Source organism: Taeniopygia guttata, chromosome 33, assembly GCF_048771995.1.
Source record: "Taeniopygia guttata chromosome 33, bTaeGut7.mat, whole genome shotgun sequence".
NCBI classification, from domain to species: Eukaryota; Metazoa; Chordata; class Aves; order Passeriformes; family Estrildidae; genus Taeniopygia; species Taeniopygia guttata.
In genome coordinates, this window is record NC_133058.1 from 1828309 (window position 1) to 1855124 (window position 26816).

The following is a 26816-nucleotide window of genomic DNA, read 5'->3' on the forward strand; positions in this document are numbered from 1 at the left end:
AAAAAATAATAATCCCCAAAAAATGGAGAAACACCCAAAAAATGCCCGAAAGATGAACAAAAATGCTCCAAAAATAGTCTAAAAAATAGCCAAAAAAATGTAAAAAATAATCTTAAAAAACCCGCGAAACACCCAAAAAATGCCACAAAAATGAACAAAAATGCACAAAAATGCCCCAAAAATAGTCCAAAAAATAGCCCAAAAAATAGCCAAAAAAAATTTAAAAAATAATCTTAAAAAAATCCGCAAAACACCCAAAAAATGCGCCCCAAAAATGAAGAAAAATGCCCCCCAAAATAGTCCAAAAAATAGCCAAAAAAATTTAAAAAATAATCCAAAAAAAGGCGAAACACCCAAAAAATGCGCCCCAAAAAATGCCCCAAAAATGCACAAAAATGCCCGAAAAATAGCCAAAAATAGTCCAAAAAATAGCAAAAAAAATTAAAAAATAATAATCCCCAAAAAATGGCGAAACACTCAAAAAAATGCCCCAAAAAGGCACAAAAATACCCCAAAAAGGAGCCAAAAAATAGCCAAAAAATGTAAAAAATAATCTTAAAAAACCCGCGAAACACCCAAAAAATGCGGCCCAAAAAATGACCCAAAAATGCACAAAACGCCCCAAAATAGCAGAAACATGCCCCAAAAATAGTCCAAAAAATAGCAAAAAAAATTAAAATATAATAATCCCCAAAAACCGGCGAACCACCCAAAAAATGCCCCAAAAAGGAACAAAAATACCCCCAAAATGAGCCAAAAAATAGCCAAAAAATTTTAAAAAAATAATGCCCAAAAAATGGCAAAACACTCAAAAAACGCGTCCCAAAAAATGACCCAAAAATGCACAAAAATGCCCCAAAAATCGTCCAAAAAATAGCCCAAAAAATAACCAAAAAAATTTTAAAAATAATCCCAAAAAAACGGCAAAACACCCAAAAAATCACCCAATAAAATGACCCAAAAATGCACAAAAATGCCCCAAAAATAACCCAAAATCAGAAAAAAAAAATTTTTTTAATACCAAAAAACTGCCAAAAAACTGTCAAAAAATTTTAAAAATAATCTCAAAAAAAGGCGAAACACCCAAAAAATGCGCCCCAAAAAATGCCCCAAAAATGCAGAAAAATACCCCCAAAATAACCCAAAAATTTTTAAAAATCCAAAAAAAACTGAAAAATGCCCCAAAATCCCCCCAAAACCATCCAAAAATAACCCCCAAAATACCCCAAAAAAGCCCCGAAAATTCGTCCCAAACCACCCCAAAATAGCCCAAAAATCCAAAAATTTTAAAAACCCCAAAATTCCCCCAAAATTCTCCCGAAATAAACGAGAATTCCCAAAAACGGCCCAAAATTGCACCAAAAATAGCAAAAATTCCCCCAAATTCAGCCCAAAATCCACAAAAATAACCCCAAAAATATCCCAAAATTATCCCAAAATGATCCCAAAAATATCCTAAAATTATCCAAAAAATATCCCCAAAATATCCCCAAAAATGTCCCCAAAAATAAAACAAAATACCCCAAAAAAATCTCCCAAAATTCCCCCAAATTCCCCCGAAGTTCCTGAGATTTTTCCAAACCCCCCAAATTTCCCCAAATTCCCAAAATTAAAAAAAATCCCCCAAAATCCCAAAAAGTTCCCAAAAAAAATCCTCAAAAAGTCCCCAAAATCCCCAAATTTCCCCCAAAAAACCCCAAAAATTCCCCCAAAATTCCCCAAATTTCCCCAGAAATTAAAAAAAAAAATCCACAAAAATTCCCCAAAACTCCTTAAAATTCCCCCCAAAAATCCCCCCAAAATCCCCAAAAATTCCCCAAAAAATCCCCCAAAATACCCAAAACTCCTCAAATTCCCAAAAAATTCCCAAAAAATTAAAAAAAACCCCAAAATTCCCCACAAAATTCCCCCCAAAATAACCAAAAAACTCCAAAAATCCCCAAAAAATCCCCCAAAATACCCAAAATTTCCCAAAAATCCCAAAACATTCTCCAAAAAAACCCAAAAGTCCCCCAAAATTCCCCAAAAATTCCAAAAAACCCCCAAAATACCCCAAAATTCCCCAAAACTGAACAAAAACCGCGAAATTCAAAAATATCCCCAAAAATTTCCCAAAATTCTCCAGAATTCCGCAAACATTCCCCAAAATTCTCCCCAAATCCCCCAAATTTCCTTAAAAAATCCCCCCAAAAACCCCAAAAAATCCCCAAAAATCCTTTAAATTCCCCCCCAAAAAATCCCCCCAAAATCCCCAAAAATTCCCCCAAAAATTCACAAAAAATTAAAAAAAAAACCCCCAAAATTCCCCCCCAAAATTCCCAAAAAACTCCAAAAATCCCCAAAATTCCTCCTGAATCCCCAAAATTCCCCCAAAATCCCCCAAAATCCCCAAATTTCCCCAAATTCCCCCAAAGAGCCGCAGACGAAAATCGGGGCCGGAATTTATTGGGGTCGGATTTGGGAATTTTGGGCAATTTTGGGCAATTTTGGGGGGAAATTTGGGGATTTTTGGGGGAATTTTGGGTAATTTTGGGGATTTTTTGGGGGATTTTTTTGGCATTTTGGGGTGGGGATTTGGGATTTTGGGGATTTTTGGTGATTTTTTGGGATTTTGGAGAGTTTTTTTAGGGAAATTTTGGGGATTTTGGGGAATTTTTTTGATTTTTGGGGTCGGGATTTTGGGATCTTTTCGGGATTTTTGGGATGAGAATTCTGGATTTGGGGATTTTTTGGGGATTTTGGGATTTTTTGGGAATTTGGGGGTGGGAATTGTGGATTTGGGGATTTTTTGAGGATTTTTGAGATTTTTGGGGGATTTTTGGGATTTTGGGGATTTTTGGGATTTTTTTGGATTTTTTTTGATTTTTTGGGGATTTTTGGGGGATTTGGAGGATTTTTTTGGATTTTTTGGGGTTTGGGGGATTTTTTGGGGTTTGGGGGATTTTTTTGGGATTTTTTGGGGCTTTTTTGGGACAGGAATTGTGGATTTGGGTTTTTTTGGGGGGATTTTGGGGATTTTTGTGATGGGAATTGTGGATTTGGGGATTTTTTGGGATTTTTTTTGGATTTTTGGGTTCTTTTGGGGATTTGGGGGATTTTTTTGGATTTTTTGGCGTTTGGGGATTTTTTGGGGGATTTTTTGGGGGTTTTTGGGGATTTTTGGGACAGGAATTGTGGATTTGGGGATTTTTGGAATTTTTTGGGTGGGAATTGTGGATTTGGGGATTTTGGGGATTTTTAGGATGGGGTTGGGGATTTTGGGGGATTTTTTGGGGGTTTTTGGGAATTGTTTGGGATTTTTTTGGATTTTGGGGATTTTTAGGAGAGGGATTTGCGGGATTTTTGGGATTTTTGGGTTCTTATGGGTATTTTGGGATCTTTTCGGGATTTTTGGGATGAGAATTCTGGATTTGGGGTTTTTTTGGGGATTTTTGGGGATTTTTTTGGGGATTTTGGGATTTTTTGGGAATTTGGGGGTGGGAATTGTGGATTTGGGGATTTTTTGGGGATTTTTGGGGATTTTTAGGAGAGGGATTTGGGATTTTGGGGGATTTTGGGATTTTTTGGGGTGGGAATTGTGGATTTGGGGATTTTTTGAGGATTTTTGAGATTTTTGGGGGATTTTTGGAATTTTGGGGATTTTTGGGATTTTTTTGGATTTTTTTGGATTTTTTTGGGATTTTTGGGGGATTTGGGGGATTTTTTTGGATTTTTTGGGGTTTGGGGGATTTTTTTTGGATTTTGGGGATTTTTTTGGGATTTTTTGGGGCTTTTTTGGGTTATTTTGGGGATTTGGGGGGTTTTTTTGGATTTTTTGGCGTTTGGGGATTTTTTGGGGGATTTTTTTGGGTTTTTTGGGGATTTTTGGGATTTTTGGGACAGGAATTGTGGATTTGGGGATTTTTGGAATTTTTTGGGTGGGAATTGTGGATTTCGGGATTTTTGGGGATTTTGGGGAGTTTTTGGGATGGGAATTGTGGATTTTGGGATTTTTGGGGATTTTTTGGGATTTTTAGGACGGGGTTGGGGATTTTTGGGGATTTTTTGGGGGTTTTTGGGAATTGTTTGGGATTTTTTGGGATTTTGGGGATTTTTGGGGGATTTTTGGGTTCTTATGGGTATTTTGGGGATTTTTTGGGATGTTTGGGATTTTTGGGAATTTTGGGGATTTTTAGGAGAGGAATTTGGGGATTTTTTGGGGATTTTTTGGGGATTTTTTGGGGTGGGAATTGTGGATTTTGGGCTTTTTAGGACAAGGATTGGGATTTTTGGGTTTTTAGGGGGATTTTGGGGCTTTTTTGGGGTGGGAATTGTGGATTTGGGGGTTTTTTGGGAGTTTTTTGGGATTATTTGGGATTTTTTGGGGTGGGAATTGTCGATTTGGGGATTTTTTTTTGAGGATTTTTGAGATTTTTGGGGATTTTTGGGGATTTTTTTTTGATTTTTAGGACAGGGATTTGGGGATTTTGGGGATTTTTTGGGCATTTTGGGGGATTTTTGGGATTTTTGGGATCGCTGTGGGGCGGCTCCGTCCCAACCCCCCAAAATTTGGGGTCTTGGGGGGTCCCGGGAGGCCAAAATTCCCAAATTTCATCCCAAATTTCATCTCATGCGGGTGGAGAGACCTGAGGAGAGAGAGAGGCGGGAATGGGGCAAAATTCGGGAATTTTGGGGATTTTGGGAAATTTTGGGGGATTTGGGGAAATTTTGGGGCAATTTGGGGGATTTTTTAGGGAATTTTGGGGGAATTTTGGGGATTTTTGGGGAATTTTGGGGATTTTTGAGAGAATTCTGGAGGGATTCTGGGGAAATTTTCAGGGATTTCGGGAAATTTGGGGCAATTTTGGGGGTTTTGGGTGGAATTTTGGGCAATTTTGGGGATTTTGGGTGTTTTGGGGGGAATTTTTAGGATTTTGGGGAAAATTTTGGGAATGTGGAGATTTTGGGGGGAATTTGGGGGATTTTTAGGGGAATTTTGGGGGATTTTTGGGGGAATTTGGGGGAGTTTTGGGGATTTTGGGGAAAATTTTGGGAATGTATGGAGATTTTGGGGGGAATTTGGGGGATTTTGGGGGAATTTTGGGGATTTTGGGGAAAATTTGGGGGATTTATGGAGATTTTGGGGGGAATTGTGGGGATTTTGGGGGAATTTTTGGGATTTTTGGGGGGATTTGGGGACTTCGGGGGAAATTTTTGGGGAATTTGGGAGCGTTTTGGGAATTTTGGTGGAATTTTGGGGAATTTGGGGGATTTTGGGGGGATTCAGGAGAATTTGGGGGGAATTTTGGGGGAATTTGGGGGATTTTTGGGGAATTTTGGGGGTTTTTGAGAGATTTCTGGAGAGATTCTGGGGGAATTTTCGGGGATTTTGGGGAATTTGGAGGAATTTTGGGGATTTTTGGGGGAATTTTGGGCAATTTTGGGGATTTTGGGCGTTTTTGGGGGAAATTTTGGGATTTTGGGGAAAATTTGGGGAATTTATGGAGATTTTGGGGGGATTTTGGGGGATTTTTAGGCGAATTTTGGGGGATTTTTGGGGGAATTTGGGGGATTTTGGGAATTTTGGGGGGATTTGTGGGAAATATTTTGGAATTTTGGATGAATTTTGGGCAATTTCGGAAATTTGGGGGGTTTTGGGGTGAATTTTGGGGTGAATTTTGTGAATTTTGGGTGAATTTTGGGGTGAATTTGGGGTGAATTTGGGGTGAATTTTGGGTGAATTTTGGGGTGAATTTTGGGAATTTTGTGTGAATTTTGGGTGAATTTTGGGTGAATTTTGAGTGAATTTTGGGTGAATTTTGGGTGAATTTTGGGGTGAATTTTGGAGTGAATTTGGGGGGAATTTTGGGTGAATTTTGGGGTGAATTTGGGGGATTTTGGGTCCCGCCCCTCCCCCCTTACGCCGCATCGATTGTCTCAGGGGCCCCTCGGACTCGTCCGGCTCCCCCGTCCTGCACCAGTACAGACCAGTTAGAACCAGTACGGACCAGTACGGACCAGTTAGAGACCAGTTAGAGACCAGTTAGAACCAGTTAGAGACCAGTATAAACCAGTTAGAACCAGTATGGACCAGTATAAACCAGTTGCAGGCCAGTTATACACCAGTATAGACCAGTATAAACCAGTATAAACCAGTTAGAGACCAGTTACAGACCAGTATAAACCAGTATGGACCAGTTACAGACCAGTATGGACCAGTTAGAAACCAGTATAAACCAGTTAGAGACCAGTACGGACCAATTAGAGACCAGTTAGAGACCAGTATAAACCAGTTAGAACCAGTATGGACCAGTTAGAGACCACTTAGAGACCAGTATGGACCAGTATGGACCAGTTACGGGCCAGTTATGCACCAGTATAAACCAGTATAAACCGGTTAGAGACCAGTACAGACCAGTTAGAGACCAGTTAGAACCAGTATGGACCAGTATGGACCAGTTAGAGACCAGTATGGACCAGTTAGAAACTAATACAAACCAGTATAAACCAGTATAACCCAGTCCCTCCCAGTCCCTCCCAGTCCCTCCCAGTCCCTCCCAGTCCCTCCCAGTCCATCCCAGTCCAAACCAGTCCAAACCAGTCCCTCCCAGTCCAAACCAGTCCAAACCAGTCCAAACCAGTCCCTCCCAGTCCAAACCAGTCCCTCCCAGTCCATCCCAGTCCATCCCAGTACAAACCAGTCCAAACCAGTTCCGCACTCACTTGGGCTGTTGGTCGAACTTGCAGCGGCAGTGACGGCCTGGGGGGGGAAGGGACTGGTTATACTGGTTTGTACTGGTTTGTACTGGTTTGTACTGGTTGGGACTGGGAGGGACTGGGAATGGGGGTGGGGGTTACTGGTTTGTACTGGGATGGACTGGGAGTGAACTGGGATAAACTGGGAGGGGTTTGGGGGTTACTGGGAGGGACTGGGACAAACTGGGAGGGACTGGGAATAGGGTCGGGGGTTACTGGTTTATACTGGGAGCACTGGGAGGGAACTGGGAGGGACTGGGAGGGGTTTGGGGATTACTGGTTTGTACTGGGATAAACTGGGAGGGACTGGGAGGGACTGGGAATGAGATTGGGGGTTACTGGTTTATACTGGGAGGGAGTGGGAGCTGTACTGGGATGGACTGGGAGGGACTGGGGGTTACTGGTTTATACTGGGAGCACTGGGAGGGAACTGGGACAAACTGGGAGGAACTGGGAATGGGGTTGGGGGTTACTGGTTTTGGGAATTTTGGGTGAATTTGGGTGAATTTTGGGTGAATTTGGGTGAATTTTGGGTGAATTTTGGGGTGAATTTTGGGGTGAATTTTGGGTGAATTTTGGGTGAATTTTGGGGTGAATTTTGGGTGAATTTCGGGTGAATTTTGGGTGAATTTTGGGTGAATTTTGGTTGAATTTTGGGTGAATTTTGGGATGAATTTTGGGGTGAATTTTTGGGGCGAATTTTGGGTGAATTTTTGGGGTGAATTTTGGGTGAATTTTTGGGGTGAATTTTTGGGGTTAATTTTGGGAATTTTGGGTGAATTTTGGGTGAATTTTTGGGGTTAACTTTGGGTGAATTTTGGATGAATTTATACTGGTTTGTACTGGGAGGGATTTGGGGGTTACTGGGAGGGAACTGGGAGGAACTGGGAATGAGATTGGGGGTTACTGGTTTGTACTGGGAGGGACTGGGAGGGGACTGGGACCAACTGGGAGGGAACTGGGTTATACTGGGAGGGAAGTGGGGGTTACTGGTTTATACTGGGAGGGGATTTGGGGTTACTGGTTTGAACTGGTTTGTACTGGGAGGGGATTTGGGGTTACTGGTTTGTACTGGGATGAACTGGGAGGGCCCTGATGGGGATTTTGGGAGAATTTTGGGATTTTTGGGGATAATTTTGGGGATTTTGGGGATTTTTGGGGGATTTTTTTGGACTATTTTGGGGATTTTGGGGATTTTTGGGGGATTTTTTGGGACAATTTGGGGATTTTAGGGGAAAATTTTGGATTTTTTGGGGTTTTTTTGGGGTGAATTTTGGGATTTTTGGGATAATTTGGGGATTTTGGGGAACGATTTTGGGATTTTTCGGGATTTTTTGGGACAATTTTGGGATTTTTGCGGATTTTTTGGGGATAATTCTGAGGGTATTTAGGATCATTTGGGGATTTTGGGGAACAATTTTGGGATTTTTGGGGGAAATTTTGGGATTTTTTTTGGAATTTTTTTGGGGGGGATAATTTTGGGATTTTTTTTGGGTTTTTAGGATCATTTGGGGATTTTGGGGAACAATTTTGGGATTTTTGGGGTTTTTTTTGGAATTTATTTGGGATGATTTTGGGATTTTTGGGATAATTTTCAGATTTTTGGGGGATTTTTGGGATAATTTTTGGATATTTTTGGAATAATTTCGGGATAATTTTGGGATAATTTTGAGCTGTTTTGGGGGATTTTTTTAGGATAATTTTGGGATATTTTTGGGGTATTTCTGGGAGATTTTTGGGAAAATTTTGGGATATTTTTGGGAAAATTTTGGGATATTTTTGGGGTAATTTTGGGATAATTTTGGGATTTTGGGGGATTTTTTTAGGATAATTTTGGGTTACTCTTGGGATATTTTTGGGATTTTTTTAAGATAATTTTGGGATAATTTTGGGATATTTTTGGGGTGATTTTGGGGTGATTTTGGGGTGATTTTGGGGGATTTTTGGGATATTTTTGGGCTATTTTTGGGGTATTTTTGGGATATTTTTGGGGTGATTTTCGGGTGATTTTGGGGTGATTTTGGGGGGATTTGGGGATATTTTTGGGATATTTTTGGGGTGATTTTGGGGTGATTTTGGGGTGATTTTGGGGGATTTTTGGGATATTTTTGGGCTATTTTTGGGGTATTTTTGGGATATTTTTGGGGTGATTTTCGGGTGATTTTGGGGTGATTTTGGGGGGATTTGGGGATATTTTTGGGATATTTTTGGGGTGATTTTGGGGTGAGTTTGGGCTATTTTTGGGGGATTTTTTTAGGACATTTTTGGGATTGTTTGGGATGTTTTTGGGGTATTTTTGGGGGATTTTTCGACAGATAATTTTGGGCTATTTTTGGGCTATTTTTGGGGTGATTTTGGGGGATTTTTGGGATATATTTGGGGTGATTTTTGGGGTGATTTTTGGGGTGATTTTGGGGGATTTTTTTAGGACATTTTTGGGATTTTTGGGGATGTTTTTGGGCTATTTTTGGGGTGATTTTGGGATAATTTTGGGATATTTTTGGGGAGATTTTGGGTGATTTTGGGGTGATTTTGGGGTGATTTTGGGGGGATTTTGGGGTGATTTTGGGGTGATTTTGGGTTGATTTTGGGTTGATTTTGGGGGGGATTTTGGGGTGATTTTGGGATATTTTTGGGTTGATTTTGGGGTGATTTTGGGTTGATTTTGGGTTGATTTTGGGGGGATTTTGGGGTGATTTTGGGATATTTTTGGGTTGATTTTGGGGTGATTTTGGGGTGATTTTGGGGTGATTTTGGGGTGATTTGGGGGGATTTTGGCTCACTGAGGATGAGGAGGATCCCGAGCACGAAGAAGATCCCGGCCACGATCAGACCCCCGAGACGGAGAGAGTCGTAATCTGGGGGAAATCACCCAAAAACCCCAAAATCACCCCAAAACCCCCAAAATAACCCCAAAATCACCCCAAAATCACCCCAAAATCCTCCCAAAATCACCCCAAAATCACCCCAAAATCACCCCAAAATCACCCCAAAATCACCCCAAAATCACCCCAAAATTACCCAAAAACCCCAAAATCACCCCAAAAACCCCCAAAATCACCCCAAAAACCCCAAATCACCCCAAATCACCCCAAAATCCTCCCAAAATTGCCCCAAAAATCAGCCCAAAATCACCCTAAATCACCAAAAGAACCCAAAACCCCAAAAATACCCCAAAATCACCCAAAATCGCCCCAAAATCACCCAAAATCACCCAGAATAACCCAAAATCACCCCAAAATCACCCCAAATTCACCCCAAAATCAGCCAAAACCCCCAAATCACCCTCAAATCACACCCGGGACACCCCAAAAACCTCAAAAAAACCCAAAATCACCCCAAAACACCCCAAAATCACCCAAATCAGCCCAAAATCACCCAAAATCCCCCAAATCAGCCCAAATCACCTCAAAATCACCCCAAAACCCCAAAAACCACAAAATCACCCAAATCACCCCAAAAACTCACCTGGGACACCCCAAAACCCCCAAAAACCGTAAAACCCCCAAAACCCCCCAGAACTGCGCCCCAAAATCACCAAAATCCCCCCAAAATATACCTGGGACACCCAAAAACCCCCAAAATCATCCCAAAAACCCCAAAATCACCCCAAAATCCCCCCAAAATCACCCCAAAAACCCCAAAAACCCCAAAATCACCCCAAAATCCCCCCAAAATCACCCCAAAATCCCCCCAAAATCACCCCAAAAACCCCAAAAACCCCAAAATCACCCCAAAATCACCCCAAAATCACCCCAAAATCACCCCAAAAACCCAAAAATCGCCCCAAAACCCCCAAAATCATCCCAAAACTACACCCCAAAACCCCCCAAAGCGCCCCAAAATACACCCGGGACACCCCAAAACCCCCAAATCCCCCAAAATCACCCCAAAGTTTGGGCCCATTTTGGGCACTTTTTGGGCACATTTTGGGCACTTTTTGGGCACTTTTTAGGCACATTTTGGGCACTTTTTGGGCACATTTTGGTCACACATTGGGCCCATTTTTGGCAATTTTTCGTCCCATTTTGGGCACATTTTGGGCCCATTTTGGGCCCTTTTTGGTCCCATTTTGGGCACTTTTTGGGCACTTTTTGGGTCCATTTTGGGCACTTTTGGGGCCCATTTTGGTCACACGTTGGGCCCATTTTTGGCAATTTTTGGTCCCATTTTGGGCAGTTTTTGGGCCCATTTTGGGCACTTTTTGTGCCCATTTTGTGCCCATTTTGGGCACATTTTTGGCAATTTTTGGTCCCATTTTGGGCCCATTTTGGGCACTTTTTGGGCCCATTTTGGGCACATTTTGGGCAGTTTTTGGTCACTTTTTGGTCCCATTTTGGTCCCATTTTGGGCACATTTTTGGTCCCATTTTGGGCACTTTTTGGGCACTTTTTGGGCACTTTTTGGGCACTTTTTGGTCCCATTTTGGGCAGTTTTTGTGTCCCATTTTGGGCACATTTTGGGCCCATTTTGTGCCCAGTTTGGGCACATTTTGGGCACTTTTTGGGCACATTTTTGGAGGACTTTTTGGGCACTTTTTGGGCACATTTTTGGAGCACTTTTTGGGCAGTTTTTAAGCCCTTTTTGGGCCCATTTTGGGCACTTTTGGGGCCCATTTTGGGCAGTTTTTGGGCCCATTTTGGGCACCTTTTGGGCACATTTTGAGCCCATTTTGGGCACATTTTGGGCCCTTTTTGGGCACTTTTGGGGCCCATTTTGGTCCCATTTTGGGCCCATTTTGGGTCCATTTTGGGCACTTTTTGGGCCCATTTTGGGCCCCTTTTGGGCACATTTTGGGCACATTTTTGGAGCACTTTTTGGGCACTTTTTGGGCACATTTTGGGCAATTTTTTGGCACATTTTGGGCAATTTTTTGGCAAATTTTTGGAGCACTTTTTGGGCACACTTTCGGCACTTTTTGGGCCCATTTTGGGCACTTTTTGGTCCCATTTTGGGCACATTTTGGGCACTTTTTGGGCCCATTTTGGGCACTTTTGGGGCCCATTTTGGGCACTTTTGGGGCACTTTTTGGGCACTTTTGGGGCACTTTTTGGGCCCATTTTGGGCACTTTTTGGTCCCATTTTGGGCAACTTTTGTGCCCATTTTGGGCCCATTTTGGTCCCATTTTGGTCCCATTTTGGTCCCATTTTGGGCCCATTTTGGGCACTTTTGGGACCCATTTTGGTCACACTTTGGGCACATTTTGGGCACATTTTGGGCCCATTTTGGGCCCATTTTGGGCACATTTTGTGCCCATTTTGGGAACATTTTTGGAGCACTTTTTGGGCACTTTTTGGGCACATTTTTGGAGCACTTTTTGGGCACATTTTGGGCACTTTTTAGGCACATTTTGGGCAATTTTTGGGCACATTTTGGGCACTTTTGGGGCACATTTTTGGAGCACTTTTTGGGCACTTTTGGGGCACATTTTTGGAGCACTTTTTGGGCACATTTTGGGCACTTTTTGGGTCCATTTTGGGCAGTTTTTGGTCCCATTTTGGGCCCATTTTGGGCACTTTTTGGGCACATTTTGGTCCCTTTTTGGTCACTTTTTGGTCCCATTTTGGTCCCATTTTGTGCCCATTTTGGGCCCATTTTGGGCACTTTTTGGGCCCATTTTGGGCCCATTTTGTGCCCATTTTGGGCAATTTTTGGGCACATTTTGGTCACTTTTTGGTCACTTTTTGGGTCCATTTTGGGCAGTTTTTGGGCCCATTTTGGTCCCATTTTGGTCCCATTTTGGTCCTATTTTGGGCAATTTTTGGGTCCATTTTGGGCCCCTTTTGGGCACTTTTTGGGCCCATTTTGGTCCTATTTTGGGCACTTTTGGGTCCATTTTGGGCCCATTTTGGTCACTTTTTGGGCCCATTTTGGGCACTTTTTGGTCACTTTTTGGGCCCATTTGGGTCCCATTTCGGTCACTTTTTGGTCCCATTTTGGGCACATTTTGGGCACTTTTTGGGCACTTTTTGGACACTTTTTGGTCCCATTTTGGGCTCTTTTTTGGCCACTTTTTTGGCACTTTTTGGGCACATTTTGGGCAGTTTTTGGGCACTTTTTGGGCCCTTTTTGCCCCCGCCCCTCCCCCACTCACCATAGTGGAACCGCTCCCGCTCCGTCACCGCCTCTGGGGGGGGGGAGGGGAATGGGAGGGGCGGGGTCAGTGACGTCACCGATGACGTCATCCTCACCTCGATGACGTCATTGCCCCGCCCCGGTGACGTCATGTCCCCGCCTCACCTGCGCCCGTCGCCATCGGCGCCATCGCGGCCGCACCTGAGGGTGGAGCCGAAATTGGGGTTTTTCCGCTTTTTTACCCCATTTTTCACCATTTTTCTCATTTTCCCATTTTTCCCCCGTTTTTCCCCATTTTTTCCTCATTTTCCCCCATTTTTTCCTCCATTTTTTCCCCCATTTTTCCCCATTTTTCGACATTTTATCCACATTTTTTCCACATTTCCCCTCCCATTTTTCCTCATGTTTTCCTCATTTTTTTCTCATTTCCCCCATTTTTTCCTCCATTTTTTCCCCCATTTTTCCTCATTTTTCCTCATTTCCCGCTCCATTTTTCCACAATTTTTCTCCTTTTTTCCCCATTTCCCCCCCGGTTTTTCCCCATTTTTCCCCATTTTTTCCCTATTTCCCCCCATTTTTCCCCTATTTTCCCCATTTTCCCCCATTTCCCCTCGTGTTTTTCCCAATTTTCTTCATTTCCCCCCAATTTCCATTTTTCCCCAATTTTATCCCATTTCTCCACATTTTTCCCCCATTTTTTCCTCATTTTCCCCATTTCCCCCGATTTTTCCCGATTTTCCCTCATTTTTTCCACATTTGCCCATTTCCCCCCGGTTATTCCTCATTTTTCCCATTTTTTCCCACAATTTCCACCCAATTTTCCCATTTTTTCCCCATTTCCCCCCAATTTTCCCCATTCCCCCCATTTTTTCCCCAAATTTATCCCATTTTCCCCATCCCCCCCAATTTTCTTCAACTTTCCCCCAAATATTCCCAATTTTCCCCATTTTCCCCCATTTTCCCCCATTCCCCCCGTGCTTTTCCCAATTTTCTTCATTTTCCCATTTTTTCCCCATTTCCTCCACTTTTTCTCAATTTCCCCCAATTTCCCCAATTTTCTTCCATTTTCCCACATTTCCCCATTTTGCCCAATTTTATTCCATTTCCCCATTTTTCCTCATTTTTTCCTCATTTTCCCCCCATTTTTTCCCATTTTTCCACAATTTTTTCCTCTTTTTTCATCATTTCCCCCCATTTTCTCCCATTTTTCCACATTTTCCCCATTTTTCGTCACTTCCCCCCCATTTTTCCTCGATTTTTCTGCTTTTTCCCCATTTCCAACCGGTTTTTCCTCATTTTCCCCCCCCTTTTCCCAATTTTCCCCATTTTTTTCCCCATTTCCCCCCATTTTTCCCCATTTTTCGCCACTTTCCCCATTTCCCCCCGTGTTTTTCCCAATTTTATTCATTTTCCCCCCAATTTTCCATTTCTCCCCATTTTTCCTCATTTCCCCCCATTTTTTCACATTTTTTCCACATTTTTCCTGTTCCCCCCTATTTTCCCCCATTTTTTTCATCATTTTTCCACATTTTTCCCCCTTTTTCGTCACTTTCTCCCCATTTTTCCACATTTTCCTCATTTTTCCCTCATTTTCCCCATTTTCCCCCGGTTATTCCTCATTTTATCCCATTTTCCCCCATTTTTCCCAATTTTATCCCATTTTCCCCCATTTTTTCTCCATTTTTTCCACATTTTTCCTCTTCATTCCTCATTTTCCCCCAATTTTCCACCCAATTTTTCTCATTTTTCCCCATTTCCCCAAATTTCCCCACTTCCCCCCAATTTTCTATAATTTCCCCCAAATTTCCCCATTTTCCCCCAATTTTCTATAATTTCCCCCCAATTTTCCCCATTTTTCCCCAAATTTTATCCCATTTTTCCCCTTTTCCCCCATTTCCCCTCCGTGTTTTTCCCTCTTTTTTTTGTCTTTTTTTCAACTTTTTCTCCATTTTTCCCATTTTTGTGCCATTTTTTCCCCATTTTTGCAAATTTTCCCCATTTTTCCCCAATTTTGGGAGGGAACTGGGATGGAACTGGTTTATACTGGTTTATACTGGTGTTACTGGGACCGTTACTGGTGTCACTGGGACCGTTACTGGTGTTACTGGTGTTACTGGTGTTACTGGGACCGTTACTGGTGTTACTGGGACCCTTACTGGTGTTACTGGGACCCTTACTGGTGTTACTGGTGTTACTGGTGTTACTGGGACCGTTACTGGTGTTACTGGGACCGTTACTGGTGTTACTGGGACCCTTACTGGTGTTACTGGGACCGTTACTGGTGTTACTGGGACCCTTACTGGTGTTACTGGTGTTACTGGTGTTACTGGGACCCTTACTGGTGTCACTGGGACCCTTACTGGTGTTACTGGGACCCTTACTGGTGTTACTGGGACCCTTACTGGTGTTACTGGGACCGTTACTGGTGTTACTGGGACCGTTACTGGTGTTACTGGGACCCTTACTGGTGTTACTGGGACCCTTACTGGTGTTACTGGGACCCTTACTGGTGTTACTGGGACCGTTACTGGTGTTACTGGGACCCTTACTGGTGTTACTGGGACCGTTACTGGTGTCACTGGGACCGTTACTGGTGTTACTGGGACCCTTACTGGTGTTACTGGTGTTACTGGTGTTACTGGGACCCTTACTGGTGTTACTGGGACCCTTACTGGTGTTACTGGGACCGTTACTGGTGTTACTGGGACCCTTACTGGTGTTACTGGGACCCTTACTGGTGTTACTGGGACCCTTACTGGTGTTACTGGGAGGTCCCAGTGACCCTTACTGGTGTTACTGGTGTTACTGGGAGGTCCCAGTGACCCTTACTGGTGTTACTGGGAGGTCCCAGTGACCCTTACTGGTTTATACTGGTGTTACTGGTGCCGCCCCTCCCCCCCAAGGTCACTCCGAGGTCAGGGGGGGGCCCGTCCCCGCCCCCCCCACGCCCTCCCAGTTCATCCCAGTCCATCCCAGTATAAACCAGTCCCCCCAGTGCCCCCCAGTGCCCCCCAGTGCCCCCCAGTGCCCCCCAGTCCCTCCCAGTATAAACCAGTTCGCTCCCAGTACCTGAACTGGAGCCGCCGCTCCGCGCGCGCGCCCGCTCGGGCTATTTATAGCGCGTGACGTCATCGGGGGCGGGGCCAGGGCCGGGCCACGCCCCCTCCCGGTCACACCAGTAACGGGACCAGTAACAGACCAGTAACACCAGTACGGGACCAGTAACGGACCAGTAACGGACTGGGAACCCCCCCAGTCCCTCCCAGTGCCTCCCAGTATAAACCAGTTCCCTCCCAGTGCTCCCAGTAACAACGTGCCCTCTGTCCCAGTAACCTCCCAGTCCCTCCCAGTATAAACCAGTTCCCTCCCAGTGCTCCCAGTAACAACGTGCCCTCTGTCCCAGTAACCTCCCAGTCCCTCCCAGTATAAACCAGTTCCCTCCCAGTCCAAACCAGTGCCTCCCAGTTCCCTCCCAGTATATCCCAGTTCACTCCCAGTTCACTCCCAGTATATCCCAGTTCACTCCCAGTTCATCCCAGTCCCTCCCAGTTCATCCCAGTTTGTCCCAGTTCATCCCAGTTCACTCCCAGTTCATCCCAGTCCCTCCCAGTTCATCCCAGTTTGTCCCAGTTCAGCCCAGTTCACTCCCAGTTCCCTCCCAGTCCCTCCCAGTATATCCCAGTCCATCCCAGTCCCTCCCAGTCCATCCCAGTCCATCCCAGTCCATCCCAGTTCCCTCCCAGTCCATCCCAGTCCCTCCCAGTATCAGCAGTTCCCGGAGCTGTTCCCACTCCATTCCGTCACCTTTGATCCCTGCGGGGGTGGAGGGGACTGGGACAAACTGGGACAAACTGGGACAAATTGGGACAGACTGGGACAAACTGGGAGAGACTGGGATAGATGGGGGGTTACTGGGATGTTACTGGGAGTTACTGGGATGGACTGGGAGGGACTGGGGGGTTACTGGGAGTTACTGGGAGGGACTGGGGAGACATTGGGGGTTACTGGGATGAACTGGGATTAACTGGGAGTTACTGGGGGGTTACTGGGAGTTACTGGGATGAACTGGGAGTCACTGGGGGGTTACTGGGGGTTACTGGGATGAACTGGGAGGGACTGGGAGTTACTGGGATGAACTGGGAGTCACTGGGGGGTTACTGGGGGTTACTGGGATGAACTGGGAGGGACTGGGAGTTACTGGGATGAACTGGGATGAACTGGGAGTCACTGGGGGGTCACTGGGGGGTTGCTGGGATGAACTGGGAGTCACTGGGGGATGCTGGGAGCACTGGGAGTTACTGGGATGAACTGGGAGGGACTGGGGGGGTTACTGGGAGGTTCCTGGGGGGTTACTGGGATGAACTGGGAGTGACACTGGGGGATGCTGGGAGCACTGGGACAGACTGGGAGTGGCACTGGGATGCACTGGGACAAACTGGGATGGACTGGGACGAACTGGGAGATACTGGGAGGGACTGGGATGAACTGGGGCTGTACTGGGAGGGACTGGAGGGGCACTGGGGCTGTACTGGGAGGAACTGGGATGAACTGGGCTTTACTGGGAGGGACTGGAGGGCTTGAATGGGCTGGTCCCGCCCCCGCCGCCTCCCATTGGCTGAGGCTCCCGCCCATCACAATCTGCAACCAATCAGCACCCGGGAACAGCACCTGTAGGCGGGGCCTGGTGTGGGCGCCATTTTAGCGACTTTGAGCCTACAAGTCCCGTCATGCACAGCGGCTCCATGGCGGCCTAACAGAGCCAGGACTACAAGTCCCGTCATGCCCCGCGGCCACAGAGCCCACTCAGAGCCGACTTCCGGCCCGACAATTCCCGTCACGTCCTGCGCCCCACGGAGCCCCCTCAGAGCTCCCCGGGTGCCCCCAGGGGCTTCCCGACCCCACAGAATCCCCCCAGGTGCCCCTGTGGACCCACAAGTGCCCTCCAGGACCTCAACAGCTCCGTTACAGATACTTCCGGGACTACAGCTCCCATCATCCCCCGCGCTCCATAGAGCACCGTTATACCCGCGCCTACAACTCCCATCACCCCCCGCGCCCCATAGAGCACCGTTATACCCGCGCCTACAACTCCCATCATCCCCCGCGCCCCATAGAGCCCCGTTAGACCCGCGCCTACAACTCCCATCATCCCCCGCGCCACATAGAGCATCGTTATACCCGCGCCTACATCTCCCATCATCCCCCGCGCCCCATAGAGCCCCGTTAGCGCTTCCCCCAATGCCCCCCTAAATTCCCTCCCCAGACCCAAAAAACCACAAAAACACCCCCAAAACAGGAAGAAAACCCCAAGTTATTTGGTCACCAAAACTCAGAGACCCTCGACCTTTAATATTTCATTTTTCCTCCTCTTTAAAACGTTCCTTTCCCCCATTTCCGTGCAGTCCGCTGGCACTGTGACTTGACCTTCTCTCATGGCGGGGATCCCTCCCAGGAGCTCGGGGCCATCTCAGGGCTCCGCAGGGGATTTCTGGGCTGCCTCAGAGCAGCGTCCGCCCTCGCTGCGTTGGCAAAACCCCGAAGCGCCGCTTCAGGGCCAGGCGGTGCCGGGAGAATTTATCATCGGGGGAGAAGCGGGCGGGGTGCGCCGAGCGTGTGGGGACCCCGTCCGGGGACACCTTCTGTGGGGACAGAGCGTCAGGGAGAGCCCAAATTCCGCCCTCAGCACAGCCAAACCGACCCGCATCGCTCCCAGCACGCACCGCGGACACCCAAACACCGCGGGTCCCCTCTAAATCCTCCCCTAAATCCCCCAAAAGCGCCGCAAAAGCGCCCCAGAAGCGGCCGGTACCCGCAGGGTGTAGACGCGCTCCCCGCGCTCGTTCTCGTAGCACTGCAGGAACATGGCGGCACCCGGCCGGAAGTCGCCTCAGGAGAAAAGGGGAAGAGGCGGGGCTTACACCGGAAATCGGCGAGAGGGACGATGGGAAATGTAGTCCGGAAACGCCCAGCAGCTCTGAGGGGGGAAATTTGGGCCCAAGAAAGGAGATTTTTGGGTAAAAAAAAAAAAAAAATATATATGGAATTTTGGTCTAAAAAGGGGAATTTGGGCCCAAAAAGGAGGAATTTGTGTCCAGGAAGGGAAAGTTTGGGCTCAAAAAGGCGCATTTGGGCCCAAAAAGAGAGAATTTGGGTCCAAAAAGAGAGAATTTGGGCCCAAAAAAGGGGATTTGAGCAAGAAAAGGGGGAAATTTGGACCGAAAAAGGGGGATTTGGTTTCAAAAAGGGAGAATTTGGAACAAAAAAATCGGGAATTTGTGCCCCAAAAATGGGAATTTGGGTGCCTAGATGGGAAGTCTGGACCCCAAAAGGGGGAGTTTGGGTCCAAAAATGGAGAATTTGGGTCAAAGTTTGGGGTTTGAGCACTAAAATGGAGCAATTTGGACCTAAAAAGTAGAATCTGGATTAAAAAAAAAAGGGATCCGACCTTAAAGAGGCAACTGAGGGAGGCAGAGGGAAGATTTTGGGGTTAAAAAGTGAGTTTTGGGTTCAAAATAAGGGAGTTTGGGTCTGAAAGTGCGAGGAACAGAATTCACAGTTTGGGAGTTTTTAATGTTTAATAATTTTGAGGAACTGCATTGACTTGTTTGTTCATCAAAAATATGAAATGAGGATAAAAGTGGGGGGGAAGTCGGGACGAGGAATTTGCAGGTTTGACTGGTAACCACAAAGAAAGATTGTGAAATGTCGGAACTCAAAATGTCCCTCAGACATTTTTAGAGGTTCCAGGCCTTGGTCAGAAGCATTTTAGACCCTGAAAACAGCAGAAAACAGCTGTGATCTTGAGTTTGAACCATGGAATGAATTACCAACTTTAAAGGTGGAACAAGCAGTCACAGAGAGTTAAAAGTAGTCACAAATTAGAAGGAAATATTTTTTAGTATTGTTTTTATTATACAGGGGGGTTTTAACACCTGTACAGGGGGGGTTTTACTTTGTACAGGGGGGTCAGGAGTTCTAAGATGGAGGAAAGTGGGCCTGAACCTGTTCTTCCTCCTTCTTCTTCCTCACCTCCATGTTCTTAATAATGTTAACATTTTTCTATTAGTCTAAGCTAGAAACACACTGTTCAACGTAAATTATAAATATTAGCACAATATTATAAATATAGTACATGTAGTTTCTGGTATTTAATGTTTGTACCATCCCACTGAGGGCAGAGCCCTGCAGGACAGAGCTGCGGCAGGGCAGCAAAAATATTATAAATAAGCAAAAATAAACAACCTTAAAAACAGCACAGATGAATTATGGCTTCTTCTTTAGCAATGAAGCAAAAAAACAAAGACTTTCTACAATCTCGAAATCATCAATACCCACAGATTCCGACATCCTACTGTTTCCAGCAGCTGAGGAATTGCCATGGAACAACTTCAGCACAGACCTTTTAGCTGGAGCTTGCTGTTCCTTCTGCAGTCCTCTCCCGTGCCAAGGTGTCTCACCTGCCGTTCTGGCAGCCGGTGAGCCCTCAGGTGGGAGCTGCCGGCCAAGTGACCCCTCAGGTGGGAGCTGCTGGCCGGGGAGCCTCGGGGAGCCTTGCCCGGCCATCCCTCGGGCTCGCGGTGAATCCGCCGCCCTCGGAGCAGCAGCGCTGGAGGCGCTCGCAGCGCTCCGCGGTACAAGGGGGACACCGGGCGGGCGCTGCCGGCACACGGCGGCTGCTGCCGCTCCTGGGATTTCCCGTCCTCTGGCGCTACGTGTCCATCTGCAAACCCCTGCACTACGGGACCCTCCTGGGCAGCAGAGCTTGTGCCCACATGGCAGCAGCTGCCTGGGCCAGTGCCTTTCTCTATTCACTGCTGCACACAGCCAATACATTTTCCCTGCCCCTGTGCCATGGCAATGCCCTGGGCCAGTTCTTCTGTGAAATCCCACAGATCCTCAAGATCTCCTGCTCCAAATCCTATCTCAGGGAACTTGGGCTCATTACTGTTAGTGTGTGTTTAGGATTTGGCTGTTTTGTGTTCATTGTTTTCTCCTATGTGCAGATCTTCAGGGCTGTGCTGAGGATCCCCTCTGAGCAGGGACGGCACAAAGCCTTTTCCACCTGCCTCCCTCACCTGGCCGTGGTCTCCTTGTACCTCAGCACTATTATGTTTGCTCATCTGAAGCCTCCCTCGATGTCCTCCCCATCCCTGGATCTGGCCCTGTCAGTTCTGTACTCGGTGGTGCCTCCAGCCCTGAACCCCCTCATCTACAGCCTGAGGAACCAGGAGCTCAAGGCTGCAGTGAGGAGAATGATGACTGGATGGTTTTGGAAACATTAAACTGCTGGACAATTTCTGCAAATCACTTTGAAAAAAATTCAACTTTGATACTTCTTGTTGGTTTCATCTTTGAAGTCTTTGTTTTACATTTACTGTTGTCCACAAATAAATGCCATTCCTTGTGCCATTTCTCATTTTGTTTCACTCTACCTTCCCTGTGGCCACAGACTGTGTCAATGAGGGGCTGCACTCTCAGTGGCTTTAAAGGAACTAAAGGATCTCCCAGCAGAGTTTTCTGCAGAGATGCCCTTTTGTTGCCTTCTCTGTAGCTGCAGCAGCAATGTCTGTGTGCAGAGCTGGGGCAGATCAGGGCTGGCACAGCAGCTGTGCCCAGGAGCAGCAGCACTTGGTGCTGCCAGTGCTGCTCCCGTGGCCCTGCCCCGCTGCCCTGGTGGCCCTGGTGCTGCTGCAGGGCCTGAGTGCTCTCGGGGCCGGGCACAGTCCTGGGGGTGGCAGTGCCAGGGCTGCAGCAGGGACAGACCATGGGCACTGCTGGGGCAGCGCTGACGCCTCAGGCCAGGGCCTGGGGACTCCAGGCTCCTTGCCCAGGCTCTCTCAAGAACACGGCCAGGCCAATGCTCAGCACAGAAAACCCCCGTGAGCAGCCCCAGGCTGGCCGTGGGCAGGCTGGGGGCAAACAGCACGGCTGGTGCTCTGCAAGGGTCCTGGGGGAGACAGGAAGGAGCAGCAGAGCAGGGGCTGATCCATCCCCAGTGCGCTGCACAGCCCAGGGCAGCGTCCCAGAGCGTCCTCATGGAGCTGCCAACAACATCCCCCCTCTGCAGCCCTGGCCTCTCCCCCAGCTCACAGAGGTGCCGCATCCTTGCAGGCACAGACACGGCAGCACTGGCTCAGCAGCCCCTGTTTGCACTGCACACAGCAGGTGGGAGCACCCCCATGCTGGTGCTGTGGGGACATGAACCTGGGGGAGCACAAATGCCATCAGCCCCTGGGGCCAGGACGGGCTGGGGGACGCCAGGGAAACCACTCAGCTTTGTCCTGGCCTCTGCAGTCAGCCAGAAAGTTTGTTCCCATCAGCTGGGAGTTTCCTGTCCCACTGCAGACGCTGCTGCTCAGAGCCAGGGCTGCCTGGCAGCCACCCCCAAACTGCCCTGAGCATTTCCTTGCCTTCACTTTTGCTTTCTTTAGTCCCCCTGCTACAGATTTCTTCCTGCTGCCCGCCCCTTTTCCCTCTCCTGCAAGCTGCCTATCCGTGTTTGCTCTTTCCTCTCTGGCCTCCAGTCCCCAAATTGGCTCCAGAACCTCTCTTAGGGAGCAGGATCATCCCACAAGTGCTGCAGGAATTGTCTGCAGGCTCCTGCAGTGTCTGGTGCTATTCCCTTGCCAGAGGCACCCCAGGCCAGGGGGGCACATCTGGGCTGCTGTGTCTGGCTGTGGGGCTCCCTGTTCTGGGCAGTGAGGAGGAGCTGCAGAGGCTCTGCAGGACTGACAGGATGGGCTTTGGGGCTGTGAGGAGAAGCTGAGGGACCTGGGCTGCTGGAGCTTCTGAGGAGGAGGCCCAGGGCTCCTCCTGCAACTGCTCCAAGGGTGGATTCAGAGAATCACAGAATCAGCAAGTTTGGAAAAGACCCTGGAGATCATCAAGTCCAACCTGTGCCCTGACACCGCCTTGTCTCATCTGAGCCTCCTCTTCTCCAGGATCAACAACCCCAGCTCCCTCAGCTGCTCCTCACAGAACTTTTGTTCAAGACCCCTCACCAACCTTGTTGCCCTTCTCTGGACATGCTCCACCCCTCCATGTCCTTCCTAAATTGGGGTGCCCAGAACTGGACACAGCACTCGAGGTGCTGCCCAACCAGTGCTGAACACACAGGAAGAATCACAGCCCTGGTCCTGCTGGCCACACCATTCCTGATCCAGGCCAGGAGCCATTGGCCTTCTTGGCCACCTGGGCACACGGCTGGCTCATGTCCAGCCTGCTGTCCATCAGTCCCTGCAGGTCCCTTTCTGCCTGGCTGCTGTCCAGCCCCTCTGTCCCCAGCCTGTAGCACTGCAGGGGTTGTTGTGGCCAAAGTGCAGGACCCGGCACTTGGACTTGTTAAACCTCACCTTGTTGGGTTTGGTTCCTGGATCCAGCCTGTCCAGTCCCTGTGCAGAGCCCTTCTACCCTCCAGCAGATCAACACTCCCAGACAACTTGGTGTCCCCTTGGTTCCATGAGGCCCCAGAGTGTCCCAATGGTCTCCATGACTCCATGAGGCCTCCCACTGTCACAATGTTCCATTTGGTTCCATGGGACCCCTTGGTGTCACAAACTCCCTTGGATCCCTGAGCCCTGCAGTGTCAGAATGGCACCGTGGTCCCCCAGGGCCCTGCAGTGTCACAGTGGATCCTTGGTTCCATAAGGCCTGGCAGGGCAGCAATGCTCTCCTTGGTCCCTCAGTGTCACAATGGCCTCTTGGTCCCAAGGGCCACCACGGTGTCAAACATGTTTCCTTCATTCCATGAGTCCCTGAGGAGCAGCATTGGCCCCTTGGTTCCATGGGGCCCTGCAGTGTCACCATGGCCCCATGGTGACACGAGGTCCTGCTCTGTCACAAAGCTCTGCATGGTTCCACAAGGCCCTGCAGTGGCACAGTGGCCTCTGTGGTCCCACCAGGACCCACACTGTCACAATGCACTCCTTGCTCCCATTCAGCCCCACAGTGTCACAATGGCCCCTTGGCTCTGTGGTGCCATGTCGTACAGTGTCACCATGGTCCTCTGAGTGCCACCAGGCCCCGCAGTGTCACAATGTCCCCTTGCTTCCCCAGGGCCCTGCAGTGTCACCATCATCAGAGAATCAACCAGGCTGGAAAAGACCTTGGAGAGCATCAAGTCTGTGGGAATCCAGGGCTTCCCTCTGGCTGCCCTGGCAGGTCTGGGACCCTGGCAGGGGTCAGGAACCCCCCTGGAAAGAGCCCCCAGAGGCACTGTCTGTGATCTCTGTCCATGGAAAAGAGTTTTCAATCCTACAGGATGAATTACAAGCTCTGAGTGTTTGATACGAGTAATAATTAAGTGTGGCACGGGTGCAAAAGTAAAACTTTAGGTCTCTAGATGAGGGGTTCAGAGGGGAAAAGATGGAGGAATTGGGTGTGTCTTGTCCTTTTCCTCCTTCTTCATGCCCTCCATGTTTCACTGTAGTGTTGATATTTTTCTGTTGGTTTAGGCTGGGGACACGCTGTTTAACGTAGATGATAGATATTGGCACATTATTGTAAATATAGTACACGTAGTTTCTGGTATATAATGTTTGTAACATCCCACTGGGGGCAGAGCCCCACACGCTGCCCTGCAGGACAGAGCTGCGGCAGGGCAGCAGAACATGTTAGAGATAAACAGAATAAACAACCTTGAAAACAGCACAGACGAATTATGGCTTCTGCTTTGGCAACGGGGCAGAAAGACAGAGACTTTCTAGAATCTCAGAATCATCAATACCCACAAATTCCAACACAAGTCCAACCTGGGACCCAAAACCACCTTATCACCCAGACCATGGCACTGAGTGCCACATCCAGTCTTTCCTTAAACACCTCCAGGGATGGTGACTCAACCACCTCCCTGGGCAGCCCATTTGAATTTCCAGTTAACCATTGTGTGAAGAATATTTCCCAATATCCAGCCTAACTCTCCCCTGGTGCAGCTGAAGGCTGTCTCTTCCTGTCCTGTCTCTGTTCCCTGGGAAAAGAGCCTGACCCCCAGCTGGCTGCATTCTCAGTCAGGGAGTTGAAGAGAGTGATGAGGTCTGCCCTGAGCATCCTCTGCTCCAGGATAAACAACCCCAGCTCCCTCAGCCGTTCTGCACAGGAGGTGTGCTCCAGACCCCTCACCAGCCTTGTTGCCCTTCTCTGGAAGTGCTCCAGCCCTTCCATGTCCTTCCTAAACTGGGGGGCCCCAGAACTGGCACAGCATTCGAGGTGCTGCCCAACCAGTGCTGAGCACAGGGGAAGAATCACTGCCCTGATCCTGCTGGCCACAGCATTCCTCATCCATAGGAGTGCCAGGGGCTGTATGAGGGAAATGGTGGGGAGGGGGTAGGGACAAAGTGTTATTGATTGCCATCCATAAAGGGTCTTGATTTTCATATCTTTTCAGACTGCATTAGAAGGTGCTGGAGGTCAATATCTACTGGACATTGCTGATCTCAATCTATAAACAGGAAAAGAAGATTTGACAGCACAAAACAGTTCTGTCTGCATTGCTTTCAATACAGTATATTCACTATGAATACTGTTCTGAAATCTGTCTAATTAACCACAGAAGAATTGAAAACTTAAATGATTCCCATGGGTTTTTCTTGTTTCGATATTTTGAACGAATGTTTGTGAGCTTTCCTCACTGAATTCCTGAACTGAAGAGCTCAAGGAAGAAAAGGCCTCTGGAGTAGGAAAATTCATCAGCAACCTCCAAGTGGGTGAGGATCCATCCCCATCAGAGCAGCAATGAGCAGAAATGGGCACAGCTTTGTGGCTGCCCCAGCTCTGGGATGGGCCCTGGGCCTGGAGCAGGAGCAGCTCTGCAGGGCCCCAAGGCCGGGGCTCTTGTGCTGGCCTGGGCAGATGGGATGGCAGGAGGGGCTGCAGAGCTCTCAGATCTCCTGGAGAGGGGAGCAGGACACCCAGGGAGCTCCTTTGCCTTGGCCAGGCCCGTTCCCCCATGGTGGGGCTGAGTCCTGGCTGAGCTGCAGCTGCTGCTGTGCCCTTGGCAGGGGCTGAGGCCGTGGGGCAGTGCCCAGAGCAGCCGGGCCTGAGCAGAGCTGTGGGGCCAGAGCCGGCTGGGCTGTGCTGGGGAGAGGCCCTTGGTGCTGCCCAGAGCTCAGGGCAGCTGGCAGAGCTTGCAGGGAGCTGGGCTGGGCTGGGAGAGCCTGGCACAGAAACCATCCGTGTCCATCTCAGCCTGGCTGAGCGTGCAAGGCCAGGAAGATCATCCAAGGTCCACAAGTTCTCTGTGTGAGAGCTGAGCTGGTGACCCCCTGAGCCCTCCCAAGTGCTGGGGCTGCACCTCCAGCTCCAGAGGAGATGTGACAGGTGGGAGCAGAGACAAATAATTCCTGCTGGATTCTTTATTGTGTTTGCCTGTACAGGCGACCTGGATCCATATGTAGATGAGGTGTTTTGTGTCAGATAACACTGTGAGAGTGATAAGAATAATATTTTTTAGCTGAAAATTATATTTCACACATAGTGGACAATGAGAAAAAAATACACATATGATCACAAGAGCATCTGAGTTTTTCAGAGGATGAGACACTCATTGATGTTCCAGCAGCCAAACCTGCTCAAATATTTTCAAAGGCTTTCAAAGGCTTCCTTGAGATGAGATGTGACCACCAGAGGCCAAGGCCAGCCAGAGCTGTCTGTTCTGGCAGATTTTGTCTGGGATTACCCACACATATATGGAATTTTTCAGGAGGAGTATCCATTTTGGCTGTGGGCACCTGCAAAGATGGATGGTTCTTTTCCATAGGAAGGAAACCACAGAGCCCTGTGAGGCCCTGCAGTGTCACACTGGTGGTGTCATATTGGATCCTTGGTTCCATGAAGCCCAGATGTGTCACACTTGGCTCTTGTTTCCATGGGGCTCCATAGTGTCACAATGGCCCCTCGGTTCAATGAGGCCTTGTGGTGTCACAATGGTTCAGTGAGGCCTTTAGTGTCACAAGAGTGTCCATGATTCCGTAAGTGTTGGAACCCTGGATGCTGAGAATTTTAAACTTGC

The 26816-nt window shown here is 47.9% G+C and overlaps 2 protein-coding genes across 4 annotated transcripts; both read right to left on the reverse strand.

Annotated features, from left to right (window-relative positions):
* Positions 1-2429: 2429 nt before the first annotated feature.
* Positions 2430-18292, reverse strand: LOC140681258 (phospholemman-like). 3 transcript variants are annotated; one of them, XM_072920765.1, is made up of 7 exons: positions 18156-18292; positions 12977-13012; positions 12831-12863; positions 9519-9593; positions 6703-6739; positions 5902-5951; positions 2430-4625 (listed from the first exon to the last, which is right to left on the reverse strand). In XM_072920765.1, the coding sequence occupies exons 2-7, from the start codon at positions 12999-13001 to the stop codon at positions 4603-4605; spliced, it is 243 nt and encodes an 80-aa protein (XP_072776866.1). In that variant the 5' UTR covers positions 13002-13012; positions 18156-18292; the 3' UTR covers positions 2430-4602. The 3 variants fall into 3 exon arrangements, with proteins under 3 accessions (XP_072776866.1, XP_072776865.1, XP_072776864.1); XM_072920764.1 differs by lacking the exon at positions 18156-18292 and adding an exon at positions 15881-15980; XM_072920763.1 differs by lacking the exons at positions 9519-9593; positions 18156-18292 and adding an exon at positions 15881-15947.
* On the reverse strand, positions 18123-18773 carry LOC140681259 (H/ACA ribonucleoprotein complex subunit 3-like). Its single transcript, XM_072920766.1, has 2 exons — positions 18621-18773; positions 18123-18450 (listed from the first exon to the last, which is right to left on the reverse strand). Exons 1-2 carry the CDS (start codon positions 18672-18674, stop codon positions 18310-18312), a joined length of 195 nt encoding a protein of 64 aa, XP_072776867.1. The 5' UTR covers positions 18675-18773; the 3' UTR covers positions 18123-18309.
* Positions 18774-26816: the final 8043 nt, after the last annotated feature.